At 36.8% G+C, this 14,461-nt stretch overlaps 1 protein-coding gene across 1 annotated transcript; it reads right to left on the bottom strand.

Annotated features, from left to right (window-relative positions):
* Positions 1–9,224: 9,224 nt before the first annotated feature.
* LOC148956591 (uncharacterized) lies at positions 9,225–14,172 on the bottom strand. The gene is made up of 3 exons (XM_089091344.1): positions 14,166–14,172; positions 13,416–13,655; positions 9,225–10,857 (listed from the first exon to the last, which is right to left on the bottom strand). The coding sequence occupies exons 1-3, from the start codon at positions 14,170–14,172 to the stop codon at positions 10,166–10,168; spliced, it is 939 nt and encodes a 312-aa protein (XP_088947470.1). The 3' UTR covers positions 9,225–10,165.
* Between the last annotated feature and the right edge of the window lie 289 nt (positions 14,173–14,461).

Below are 14,461 nucleotides of genomic sequence, written 5' to 3'. Positions count from 1 at the left end.
TTTCCGTCATATTTCACCCTTGTATTTTCGTCGTACAGCACTGACGTCATACATTAGAACCATTTTCCAGGATGGGAGGGGGGCTAAATACGTTTGGGTTGAGATTTTATACCATGAAAAATACATTGGATTTATTAGAATCTGTATTCCACGACATTTTGACCCTCTCTAGGCAAAAATTCAGGTTTTGTGGGACAAAATGGCAGAAAACATCACTTTGCTACAGTTTAACATGATGGAGGCTCAGAACTTGATATAGGATTTTGGACCATAAATAATCGATCGGCTTTCTTATAATTTCTGTTCTCTTGTATTTAGACTATCTTTGGACAAAAATTGATGCTTGGTGGCACAAAATGGTAGAAAACATCACTTTGCTTTGGCACGATCTGTTATGCTACTCAAAAAGTGGGCTAGATATGTGATTGGTTTCTAATATTCTACAACTGCTGGCTTGGTGCATCACCCTTCTAATAAAAAGAAAAAATAACAGACGGCTCAGTGTTCCCCATGCAAAAAAGTTAGTTTCCTTGTTATTCCTGATTGGGGAATGCAATTCTAATGTATAGCTTATCTGTCTCGGTGATTCTAACGGCGGGATTTTATTTGATTCGAAGCGATTTTTAAGGTGTTTTTCGTTCTTCTTAAAAATTCCCATAAGTTTGTTTTCTATAATTCTTTTGCTAATAAGACTGCCCAAAATAATAGTTACAATTACAAAGTCCACTGTGAATGGCACGTTTTTCTCACTTGATAGTTAGCATTTGTCAAAAGCGCTTTTAAAATTTCAGTTAATATGGGTCGTGGTCCGCTCTTTACTAGGTTGCAGCTATAGCTGCAATCATGGCTTTAATAATTCAATAGTTAAGCGCTATATAGCATTTTTCATTGCCTTTTCTGGGGCGGGAATGATGTTAATAACAACAAGAACGCCATTGTTGTCTCCGTAGTAAAAAAATTTTTGCTTGAGTTTCCTCTATGGAATATCTTGCTTCTCAGCCCCCTGAGTAAATGAAACCTAAAAAAAATTTTTAAAAGAAAAGCTAAATTTCTTCAGTTAGTTTAAGGGAGGTAGAAAGTAAAACTAATATTTATTGCACTCTTTTAACAAAAACCCATGTTGACTTCTTCAATTCATTGTGTAAGATGGACGAAAATTGGTATAAAAAAGTTCTTCTTACGGAAGCAGTAAGAAAAAAATTAAACTTAAAACAAGCAAAATTTATTGTTTCGCAGACTACGCAATATAAATCTATGAAATAGCTCAAATAAACTCAATGATGCTTTTCAATTTTGTTGAAATTCTAAACACTACTTTTTTTAAATGAAATATGGGGTTGCTTGAGTTTTTGTTAGAATAATAATTGTGTACTAAAAGTTATGAATATCATGCCGATTAAAGGCTATTTAGAATCTTATAAATTATGCTTTTATTTCTATTCTGCTGCTCACGGAATTTTCTGTTCCTAATTTTTGTTTCCACTACCATGTTATTTTTTATGATTCTACAAATACTGGGAAGCATCATAAGTCCGATGAAGATAAAAATCAAAGTTTTGAGATAAAAATTTGTTCAATTTAGTCCAAAAATCAAATAACAGTAATTCTGGAGTTGACATAACCCTCGAAGCCCCCGCCGAGGGCTGAAAGTTATGCAAGTTTCTCATTGTTTACATATAAGGTTTTTTATTGGGAAAAAGGTGCACTTTTTATCCTCAATTTCCAAAAAGCTTAGAGCATTAGGATGAAACATTTAGGAAATTTAGAGAGGAATATCGAACACAATCAAAACATCCTATATGCATGCTGGTTGTCAAAAGAGCGGCAATATCTAAGAAACAGCTGAGGGTATTAAGTTGAAACTTCCCGGGTATGTTGAGGGGGATGTTGAAGAGTGATTGGAGAGCAACCAGCCCCCTTTGCCCTTTTTAGATTACCCTCCCCTCAACGGTGATTAAAATTTTGAAAAAATCATTTTGTTCAAAATATCCAAAAGGACTAATCACTGTGCCTCTGGGAATACCAAGCCCCCTACAGCCCTAGGGCAAGTATTGCATATTATGCAATTTGCCCATTGTTTACATGAAGGATTAAGCATTTGGAAAAGGAAAAATGTTGGATTCTCGGTGTATCCGAAAGGACTAAGGGTATTAAGCAGGAACTATGGGGGATGTTGACGAGTATGTTGAACAAAGTCAAAAGACTATTTATGCATCCAGTTTATCAAAAAGGTGTATCTACAATATTTTAGTAACGGTGGAGGGTTTAAGTTGAAATTTTCAGCTCAAGTTGCGGGAGATGCCTAAAAGTAGTCGGGGGTCAACTATCACCCTCCCATGCACTTTTTAGCTGTCCTCCCCCTAAAGACATCTGATAAAATTTTGAAATAGCCATCTTTGTTCAAAATAGTCCATAAGTACACCCCGCTCAACCCCTCACAGCTCCTAGGGCAAAGGCTGTAATTTATGCAAGTTGCCCATTGTTTAGATATAATTTTTGCTTTTGGGAAATGGTAAGGGGGTATATTTGATCCTGGGTCTACAAAAATGATTAGAGTATTAAGTGAACCTTCAGGAAATGTGAAGGAGAATGTCACGCGAAATCAAAACACACAACATGCAGGATAATTGTCAAGAGAATGGTTGTCAAAGCCCATTAATTCTCCGAACGTACCCAATAAAAATTTTGTTGTATGCTTTTTGTTCAGCATAGTCGAAAAGTCCAGTAACTATGTCTTTGGGAAAGTTGGGGATATCAACACCCCCCCCCCCTCCGGCCCTCAGATCAAGGGCTGCAAGTTATGCAATTTTCCCAATATTTATTTATAGTATTTGCTATTTCGAAAGAGGGCGTGTTTGAAGTTTGGTGTTCAAAAAGCCGAAGTACATCCAAGTGAAGCTTTCATAGAATGTTGAGGGGAGTACTGAACTAAATCAAAACATGTTATTTGCATGTAGGTTATCAATAGGGGGAAACTCAGGAATGACTTCGGATATTGAGTTGGAACTTTAAGGCAATGATAAGGGGGATGATCAAATGACCAAGGGCATGTTGAGGGGGATGTTGAACTAATCAAAAGACAATATGTGCAAATTACGATTATTGTTACTATTACGACTGTTACGACTACTACTTCTACTGATGTTAAGCATACTAAGGTGAAATTTTCAGGTGACATTTGTGGGGGGTGTTGAAGTAAATAACAAAAACACATTGTGTGCATCGAGGTTGCCAAAACGGAATAGCTTAGAATATTAGGTTGAAACTTCCAGGGTGTGTTAAGAGGGACGTTCATCAAAACCAAAAGGCACTAATTGCATACTGCAACTACTTTTACTGCTGCTACTATAGCCATATAGTTTTTTCCTCATAAATTTGTACCTTCCAGCTAGCTCGGAAAACGTTTGTTTTGAGAAAGGCTAGGTGGAAGCATGCCCTAGCCTGAGCAGACTCCTTTGTCGAATCGGTAACCGGAGATTCCTTATCTGTGGAGACTTCCAGTGCAACCCCTCGCAACACGATAAACCAAAAGACATGTTTATTGTATCTCTACCTGACGGAATATCCGTGTGTGACAAAGATCAGATTTTCACATACGTGCAGTTGTTCTACAAGCAACATAGATCATGTGTTAACTACCTTTCCTCTTGTGGACAATGTCAATCCTGATCCTGACCATATCTGCAGTGACCACCAGGGCTTATTCTTCAGTGTCCGTTGTCAAACATTTATTAGCCTTGCATCTAATAAGCACTTTACGGAATTGGAATGGAATAAAGTAGACACGATGCTATAACAGCAAACGTGCGATGCAATCCTTAACAAAATCAAGGTGCCCTATCATCAGCTACTCTATTGTGCTAAAGATTCAGTAGTCCTAAATACTTACTGTGAAGAAAAATGTCATGCTCCAAAACCCGCCAAAAAATCAGGAGTCCCTACTCGCAAAGTTAGTCCGGATTCACAAAAAAATAGGATGGGATATGTATCCCTTAACTAAACTATCATAAAAATCTTCTAAACTGTAGTATAATATTTGGAAGGATTCAGATAGGCCTGGATCTGGAGTCATTTTTTGACTGTTTTGGAGTACCAAGAAGGATTATGCGAGCCTAACTGAAAAGCTAAAATGTGAAGAAGTTTGTAAGATGTCGGAGCAGGTGGCAAAAAGACAAGAAAGTAATGTAGAAATTCCTTAGGAAATCGCAGACCAGCGCTAAAACGTGTTCCTCCGATATTTCGGAGGAGGAGTGGGTTAAACACTACTCCACAGTATTTGGTTCGAAGACCCAAGATTGGAGAAAGATGTGACAAACGTTGAGAAACTAAAAAGAAGAAGAGAAGCTAAAAACCTTGTTAAAAGCGAGGAATGCATGGATAGTACATAAAATGGACGTAATCAGCACAGTGCGTAAGATAAAACGCCGTAAGACGCCAGGTCTTGATGGAATCTGTCGGCTCACCCTATTTTCCGGATGCGGGTCGAGTGCGGCTTGGTACCCAGATCTTTCTGTGCTGGTAATTTTTGTCAAATATTCCAAAGAAGGGTAAAAACATTAATTAATGCTCAGGATACCGTTCAATTGCTGTTTCCAGTATCTTCAGAAAAGTGCTTAAACTTCTTCTGCCCCCAGAGATATCCGGTAGATGTAAGCTGGATTACCGGTAGTTCGGATCCTGCTGAAACCTCAGCTGCGTGTTTGTGCACCAATTACTAAAAAAATCTATCGAAAAAGTACATAGAATGGATTCTTCATTTTTTTTTTTTTTGCAATGTGTAGGGGAGAGTCGGGTACGTTGGGACGCGGGTCCGTTGAGACACGTGTACTTTTGACAGAAAACTTCAAGCTAAAAATCTGCCGCTACTCACTCCTCAAACACCATCTCTTGGACTATTTGTGGATGTAGTATAGTGGTCGCATGTGCAGCTTTCTATCATAAAATTTTAGTAGGAATTTTTTATGTGGTTTTTGAAACATATTTTTTCTTTGCAAAATTCTACGATACTCTTAGGTAAGCAGCTTCTAGAAAATTGCTTATAGCCCATTAGATAGACAAATTAATGAGCTTTTCGATGGTATAAATTTTGTTGTGTTCTTCTGCCATCTAGTGGCTGATCTAATTTTTTTTTTTCGTAAGTTCTTACAGTTAGGTTACTCGGGGACACGTGTTCCGGGGTACACTGGGACAGCTTCAGTTTATTGTGTCCTAGGTTACCCTTGATTGCTTTAGCCTAGAGAACTTTCAAGAGCATGCTTCTTGTCTTATGTTGACTCCTTTCTTTTGTTTTTCTACTCTCGATGGGCCTTGTGTTATTAGATAGCTACAACAATCCTAAAAAAAAATACCCAAAATCAAATATTTAACAATCCATGCCAATCACAGCCCCTTCAACACATAAAATAAATTCCACTAGTTTAAAATAAATTCCAACAATCATTAAAAAAATGACTTCAATTCTATAATCTATAATCTAAAAATTCATAAAAATCTTATACTATTTCTACATTCCTTAAAAATTTACTCAATTTTTTTTTTCATAAAATAAACTCCACTAATTCAAATCTAAGTCGTCAAATCTGTGACCTCAATTCTAAAACCTACAATCTAAGTCTCAAATACTTCAAATCTAAACTCTATAATTTTTTTCTTTATATCATACAAAATCCTATATTATTTCTATATTCTATAAAACTATATACAATCATAAACTCCATACATTCTAATTATTCAATTAAATTTAAATCTTACCTAATATATAAACTTAGAAGAACTTAAACTTAAACTTAACATATAAACTAAAAACTCTTTCTTTCATTTTAGAATGCCAAAAATGAGGAAAGCTGATCTGTCGCTTTACGTCTAAAATAAGGAGGACATGAAGAAAGCAGTAGAAGCTCACCTTTATGGGATGCCACTTCGAGCAGCTACTGAAGTTTACAATGTCAAGTGGTCAAATCTTAGCAGATAAGCCACTGCGTTTTGTAACTGAACAGATGAAGAAAAAGAAGAGTTTAGTTACGAAAACAGGCGAACAGGCGAACATGAAAACAGGCGAGTATTTACAATTGGGCAGGAGCTTCAACTTGAAGAGTACATCGTTGAAGCAGCCCAAATGCACTATGGTCTCTCCAGGAAGAGAGCCAGAAAGCTTGCTTGGCTTATGGTGAAACGAAACGGACTTGCATATCCGTTAAGCTGGGACACAGAAAAGTCTGCAGGCAAAGACTGGTTGTATGGCTTTCTTAGATAGCATCTTCGATTTCGCTTCCAAGGCTGGAACCTACAAGTATCCAGAGAAATCTTGGTTTCAATCGTGTTGCTGTTGACACTTTTCACAGGAATCTCGGAGAGTTGTATTCAAAATACAAGTTCCATTCTAGCTAGATCTTCAACCTTGATGAGACTGGGCTCACGAATGTCCAGACCAAGTGTCAAAGAGTGCTGAACCCGAAGGGAGTAAAGCAGCTTGGTGCTACAACTTCCAAAGAGAGAGGAAAGCTGGTGACCATGGTGGGAACTATCAATGCCATGGGAGGATTTATTCCAGACTTTCTGATTTTCCCACGAGCACGTTTTGTAGAAACTCTTCTTGATGGAGCCCCCCCCCATAGACTGCTGGAATAGCAAGTGGGAAGCCTGGAAATTCTTGGATGACAAAGGATCTGTTTTTGCTGCATTTGGAGCACTTTGTATCGCATGTCCACCCATCTCCTGAGAATCCTGTCTTGATTCTGATGGACAATCATGAAAGTCACACCAGTTAAGATGCAGTTTCGTTGACCAAAGAAAAGGGAATACATTTACTTACGTTCCCGCCGCACACATCATCCAGGTTGCAGCCTCACGACGTTTCGACGTTTCAGTTTATGGACCTTTAAAGACTTACTGGTCACAGGCAATAGAGAACTGGTTGAGACTTCACCCTGGTCGAGCAGTGACGGAATATGAGATCGGTGAATTACTGGGGGTTGCTTTTCCTCAGACTAAAAGACCTTCTCTCAGACTAACATCACTAGCGGATTCTCAAAGCCTGGAATTTTCCCGCTGAATACTGGAGTGTGGCAAGAGTCTGACTTTCTTCCTGCTTTGCGACGAGAAGATACTACTGAGCTGTGGAATCAGTCTGACACTGCTGACGATAATTTACCAGATCTGCAAGAGCTTCAGTTGTGCCAGATACCCAATACTACAACCCATTCAACCTCGTTTGTTGTGCCAGAATATATTATACTCCTGCCAAGAAGGGAAGCTACAAACAGAAAGACAGGCAGGAAGCCTGGAGTATCCAAGATATTGACTTCTACACCGGTGAAAGACTCGATCCAAGCTGCAGAAAACGAAAGGAAGGCAAAAAAAGAGAAGAAGGATCTCAAGATAAGCAAGAAAGTGGCTCCCGCCAAAAAAATAAAGATTCAGAAGAAAACTAGCAAGTGGTTGCTGAAGTTCAGTGACGAAAGCGGCGATGAAGCAGGACCAGGAGATTTTGAGGGAGACGACAATTCTGATAACTCGTTCTGCTCTGAAGATTTCCGATTGGCGGAAGAGGAGTCTGTGACTCCCAGTATCTGTTCCGGTGACTTTGTTCTAGTCAAGTACAAGGGGAAAAAGGGATCAAAATTCTACACTGGTTAAGTGCTTCAGGCCGAGCCAGATGGCTACACTGTCAACTTTTTGAAACGAAACGTTCCAGCATGGAGGGTTACGTTTCCGAAAGAGCGCGATGAAGCGTTTGTTGATAGCTCAGAAGTAGTGATGAAGTTACCAGTTCTAATGGTCTCGGGCGGAACTAAACACATTGCCAAGATGATCAGCTTTGATGTAGACCTGACCAAATACTCTGTTGAATAAGTTTTTTAATAAGTTTATTGTATTTTTACAGTTTTATACCACAAAATATATGAAGTTTCAATTGATTTATCATGGTGTCCCAAAGTACCCACCACCCTGACCCATAGTACCGGCACAAGTAGTACTCTGGGAAAAAATAGGGCCCTCTGAAAAATAAGTCTTGCTAATTTTACTGCGACCAATAAAAATCTGAAAAAAAATCCCATTAAAAGCCAAATGATATTGCCACAGATTGATTTTTGATACAAGAAAATCGGACTTTAAATGTAGGAGATATTGACCTTTAATTTGAACTTGTCCCAGGGTTCCCGGCTATCCCCTATATCATGGCGGCATTTGACTAAGTTCTACAGTCGCAGGTTTGAGTCATCTAGAGATATTAAGCCATCAAAAAGGTACTATGTATACTACCCCTGCTACTTCTACTGCTAATACTAATACTACTATTAAGGCTAAGGGTATTAAGGAGATATTTTCAGAAAATGTTGGGGGATATGTTAAATTAAGTTGAAACATGCTGTATGTATGCAAGCTGTCAAATGACATTTTCAGCAGTATATCAAGAGTGACTTAGAGTATTAAGTTCAAAGTTTTAGAAGAAGTTGTGGGGAATGCTGAGCTAATAAGAATTCATAATATGCATACTATTACTAACTGTAGTAATAGTAGTACTACTAGTGTTATTAATGCTAATGTTACTAAGGCTGATGGTATTAATATGGAACTTTCAGGGACAGTTGAAGGAGATGTTGGGCTAAATCAAAACATATTATGTGCATGCAGGTTATCAACAGGAAGTATCAGAAGTTTCTCAGGAACTGCTTAAAGTATTATATTAAAACTATCGGGGTATGAGGAGGGGATGTTCTACTATACCAAAAAGACACAATGTGAATACCATTGCTGCAAACTATTAATACTATTACTGCTGTGACTAGTACTGCTCCTATTGTTACTTCTGCTAGGATATAGGGTACAAAGAGTATAGAGTAAATCCTATACCCTACGATAGAGTATAGAGTATAATTTTTCAAGGAAATTTTATGTAGCTATAAAACCAAATCAAAACGCGCTATGGTTCCAATAAGACGTCACAGCGATATCTCAAGAACGACTGAGCGTTATAAGTTGAAACTTTCATGGCTACTACTATTAATACTTCTGTTCTTACTATTGAACTAAATAAAAAAATATAAGCGCATACAGGTTATCGAAACAGCATACATAAAATGTTTTGGGAATGGTATTAAGTTTTATTTAGAATATATATATATAGAAAAAACGAGAAGATTTAAAATTTACTTTTCTTTTCCAATGAAATAGACTATGTCAATAAAAAAGGAACAGAAACTAATTTAAATAATTTTTAATACAAAATAAGTTTTCAAAGAAAAGTAAAGAGCTACATTAAACCAAAGTGAGCAGAAATAAAGTCAAATCATTTTCCAAGTGTAAAACTACCACAAATCATCATCAATAAATACATGAAACACAAAACGAATCGAAGTTACAATAAATAACAAAGCTAAACTTCAAACAAGCAGAAACTAAGATGAGGAGTGCTGACAATTGCCATACCTTCTGAAGACCGGTACATAATTTGCATAACTTTACTGAAAACAAACTACATTTTAAATCTTTTTAATAAGTATAATAAATCCAAAGTTATTAAGACTTTAAGGAATAAATATTTGTATATGTATATCAAACTGTCAATTCCAATTAATTTTTTGTATTTTTCAGTAATTTGGGGATGATGGTGTTTTTTTGATATTATGAGAAATAGAAACATTTAGTTCGAAATATGGAATGTTTTCAGTAAAGCACAAATTGCATTCTGGCCTTCTAAAAAATCTGCTAAAATAACTTCCAAAAATCTTATTTTCTGCTGGTTTTGATTTTGACTTGGTTATTTATTGTTATTTCTGTTCGTTTTGGATCTGGCAATTCCGAAAAGGCAATATTTTTAACGATTGAATTTGTTATCAACATAAAGAAATGCCCCCCTAGAGATGTTTTTTCAGTATAAATTTTGAGACTCATTTCAAGTGACCAAAGTGGAGAAGTAAACGATAGCGGTTAGAAATTAGTATAGCCAAGTACCACTGCAACTATCAACTTATTCCACCATCATGATGCCTGAGGTGAACACAACTGTGCATGCTTTTGTTTCATCTCATATTTAGTTTAGCCCTCCTGCTCGTATTTTAACCATGATTACTGTCCACAATTACAAATAATGTATATATTTTCTCTAAGAACCAAATACAAATAGATAAGTTGTAATGCTAAATCCTTGCAAAAGTGACCAAAATCATGTAGATTCATCATCACTCGGCAAATTGTTCAGTGGTGACAATATCCAATTAATGAATTCAAGGAAAAATGATATAGAAGAATCAGATATTTCACTTTCCTTGGTCTCTATGGGAGTCCGATCAATCTCTTCTGCGTTGAAAGTTTTCTTCCCATTTGTACTTTCTGATCGACCAATGCTGCGCTTGAAAATATGCTTATGGGGGTCAACAAGTTCCACAAAATTGCTTTCATCAAATTCATCATGATCATGCACTGATTCAAGTCCCATTGGGGTTAGTGACGGCTGGAATGGAATTTCTTTTTCATTTTCTACTTTGGGATTAGTTGGAACTGTTGTTTCTTCAGCTGACATTGCGCGTGGAGCTGAGTCAAGAGGGGGATTTTTTCTGTTGTTGTTGCGGATGTCCTCAGAAGAAAAAATTAATTCTGGCCTTTCGCGGTTGCTCATGGTCCATTCACTTCTTCCATTCATAATATCAGATATTCCTATTGTTCTTGGAAAAAATGGTTCCCTGAAACAGCTTGGGTTTAAAGGAGCTAATCTTGGAGATCGACATCTTCCTGTACGCTTGTTAAGTAGGAGAAACGGAGGGCAAACAATTATAGATGGCTCTCTTGATTGACAAAGTAAGAATGTTTCGCAGCTAGAACTCCTAGAAAATATACCATTCATCTTGGGACATGGTCCTAAAAAGAACAAAATGTTGATGCAAATTCTTAAAACAAAAAAGCCTTAAAGAATTGAAAGGAAGACGTAAAAAAAACTATGCATAAAAAGTCTTAAACTATATTTTTCATATCCTTTTGCATATAACCCTTTTCATTTACATAGTAGAGTAACAACTTGATATCTTTGAAAACACCAGTTAAACCAAAATTGTTCTTTTTGATTTTTGATTGGTTTAAGATTGCTAAATAACTTGTGGAGTATAAATATATTCTTTCGAAGAGGAGAAAATGGCTGAGGGACACAGCCAGACCACTTCAAATTTTCAACCAGCAACCCCCCCCCCAATAAATGGAAACACTTGAAATCTAACACGAAAAAAAGACAAATTTCATATGCGAATTAATTTTCGAAATTGACCTTGTCGAAAGCCCTGAGCACTTAAATTTAAGAGTAAATCTTTTCCCATGTGCATCATACGGATAAATAGACTGGAAGTCAATGCGTCCATCATTTTTAATTCAATCGAATTTTCAGTCTAATCAGTTATTCATAAAATTTACACTTGGAAGTTAAACGTTGTTCAATTCAAAATATTGCGAGGGAGATGCGCTATTATTTGTGGGCCACCATTGTTTATATAGTTCGTGTGTAAATTTGATTTCTTCCGTAAGTGTGAGTATGACCTAGCCTGTACATAAAAAACAGTATTGTAAGCATAAGTAAGTATAACCCCTTTTACAGTGGTTCAATTTTTGTTTGTAGAGGGTAGAGGGGGGCATTTACTTTCTAGGGTTTTTGCCTTCACCCTCTTCCTCTATTTTTTGAAAAATAACTATTTGGTATTTACGTTGAAATACCTATTTTTCGATATTTTTCATTCAGAAAATCAAAAAAAAAATTGCCCACTATTAATTTAAAAAAAATACATTTTGTCTCTCTTTAATTATTGTAAGTCGATGCCACTGCATATTAAGCTCCTTTGTTTCGGAATCATAGCAAGACAAAATTTGAACTATAATTCAACCCATTTCTTCCTTAACTCAAAGACAATTGTATGGTTCTAAACCGCCAATCTAAAGTAGATGTATCAACTTACGAATTTCTTAGTTCTATTTTATAAAGCAGATCACCAAATTGAAAATCCTGGAATGTTCAACATAAAGATCGTTCAGAAAACAGGAAATAGCATCGGCTTCACCGCTTACAAATGAGTAAAACTTCATAAGAACAGTTGCAATTTTATCTAATGTTTGACAGCGGAAGTTAATGTTTCGAGAACTGTAGTTTTGGAATGGCTTAACAGTTCCGACGGCAATAATTTTTTATATTTATTTTTGTTCGTTAACGGTGCCCGCCATTTCTATTAGAAAAGTTTGAATTCAAGTGAATTAGTCATCGCAACCAGAGGTGTTACTAGCCGGAATTTGTTTTGGGGTGGTAGACAATGGATCTTGGGGAATGGCCGGTAATCTCTACTGACTTATTTGGGTGACTTTGCTCTTTAAATTACGTAATTTTTTTTGCCGATTGAAACCGATCTTCTTTTATTGATTTTAAGTCGTAGATTTCCACCAGCCCATTTACATCAGCCGGTAAATTACTAAAGTTTCGTACCACTATTTTGCCGACTCAGTTTATTTTCCCACTGTCTGAAAATATTTGGGGAAATTAATGTTCCTGGTCGCAACCTCTTCCTGGTGTCCTGAGAGTACTCCACATAAAAGGAGCTTATTACTACTAATTTCCGTCACCACCCAGCCACTGCCCATCCTCTCCAATGCTGACCATGATACAGGCTATTTTGCATAATCAACTGCCGAAGTTAAATACAACAAAACCAGTAATATCTATCAAAATCATGCCTAGGGGGGTCAATCCCCCTGAATATACAAAGCATCGACTTTGACGCTGGAAAAGATTCCTTGAGGAACAGTCTGCTTTGGGAGAAAGAATTTCTATTGCTTGTGCCGGCTAGGAGGATCAAGTACCGTATCTGAGGATCAAGCACAAGAACGGTCTTTTGCTGATGACTGGAGAGTGACTACTTCTCTCTGTTAGGGACGTGTGTCACCTGCTATAGTCGGTCTTAAGCTAGCGGATGAGGTGCTTGTGATAGGGGGAGATGAACGGTGGACACCTTAGCACTGCCAAATAAGGCTTTTCTAGAAAGAGGAAAAAAGAGACAAGCAAAGCATGTCTCAAAGTACTGTGCCCAAGGGGTACCAATAGCCCAGCAGCTATTTTTGAACATATAATTATTTTAGGGGAATTTAGGGGAGGCAAGGGACCTTCATAGCCTGAGCCTTGAGTCAGTGTTTTTAATTGTCCCTTAATATGACCTATATTAACGATAATACCTTCAAAGTAGCAAACCTAGAATCATTTTGAGCGACAAAACATGTCTATAGCTTCGAACGAAGGTGAAAATTTGAAAATGCAGAGTCTGCACACTTTTGGGATAGGAGCATTTTAGCATTTGGGTGAATATAGAATTTCCCTAACATTGTTGTTTTTGGTTTCTAGAGCATACAATATAGTTTTTCTTTTAAAATTTTCGAATATTTAATTCAATCACCTGATGGCTTTGACCTTTGTATTTTTCTTCTAGTTTCGCAATCTCCCACATGTGGAATCACACAGGACTGCTCTGATTCGGAAAATATTAGACCATCTTCACACCAGCGGAGTATTAAAATACCATTTGTATTGTTGTTCTCAGACGGCAAACATTCTAGAAATGCGTCGCAGAAAGATTTATGAGGTAGTAGTTGCGGTTTTGCGATGTTGCAAGAATCATTGATGTCAGCAGCAAATCCTGAAAAAGAAGATTCCTTTTAAACACCCCGCACTTTCTTTAGTTATATCCAAACTAAATATAATTGTACATATTTTGCATTCTATTAAACACGTTTCGTACTTTAGTTCCTCTTCCATTATAAAATATGTCTGTTAAAGGTAGGATGTGACATAGGCTTTTACTCCAAAGCAGACTTTGGGATAATTTTACATAATCAAAAATCTGGCTCCAATGTCTAGCCAAATCCATCCCTATGGTCAAATCTAAAAAATCAGAGAAAGTAATGCCGTACAGTGGCACATTTGTTCTTTAAAAATCCCATAGACTATACAAGATGAATATTTAATATAGACATTATCTTAAATCTTCATGTAACTAGGTTGATTCACTTGATGTTTCACGAAATTTAGCACAGAGATGTATAATTGTGCATCAGCTATTATGAAGGAGTTCACAAGGTCATTGTGGAGGCAAGGGAGGGTTATCATATGCCTCAGAAAGTGTATTTCAATTCCCAAGTTTTCTCACTCTCCATGAACCTTCAAATAAATACAGAAAATGGTCTTGGAGGAGAGGTGAAAGTAAGAATGAATTTCTACCTCCCTTAAGTTAAACTAAGTCTGATTAAGGGCTTTCTGAGGTGACTATTCCCTTCTTATTTTTCTTTTATAATATGCAAGCTTTCATTTATATTCTTACCGATAAAATTAGGGAGAGGGGGGGGGATTGTTGAGCATAGTCAGGAAACTTACTGGGAGAGGAATTCAGGTGACATCAGAACTTTTGTTTTTATTGACGTTTAAATAAAAATATTGGATATTATG

Source organism: Artemia sp. Qi Xiang Cuo, chromosome 1 (genome assembly GCF_049724085.1).
Source record: "Artemia sp. Qi Xiang Cuo chromosome 1, ASM4972408v1, whole genome shotgun sequence".
In the NCBI taxonomy this organism is placed as follows: domain Eukaryota; kingdom Metazoa; phylum Arthropoda; class Branchiopoda; order Anostraca; family Artemiidae; genus Artemia; species Artemia sp. Qi Xiang Cuo.
This window is presented reverse-complemented; position numbering and strand designations above follow the sequence as displayed.

Coding starts and splice junctions, on each gene's coding strand:
- LOC148956591 (XM_089091344.1), bottom strand. Junction 10,858..13,415: donor ACAAAGGTCAAAGCCATCAG/GTGATTGAATTA, acceptor TGTTCTTTTTAG/GACCATGTCCCAAGATGAAT.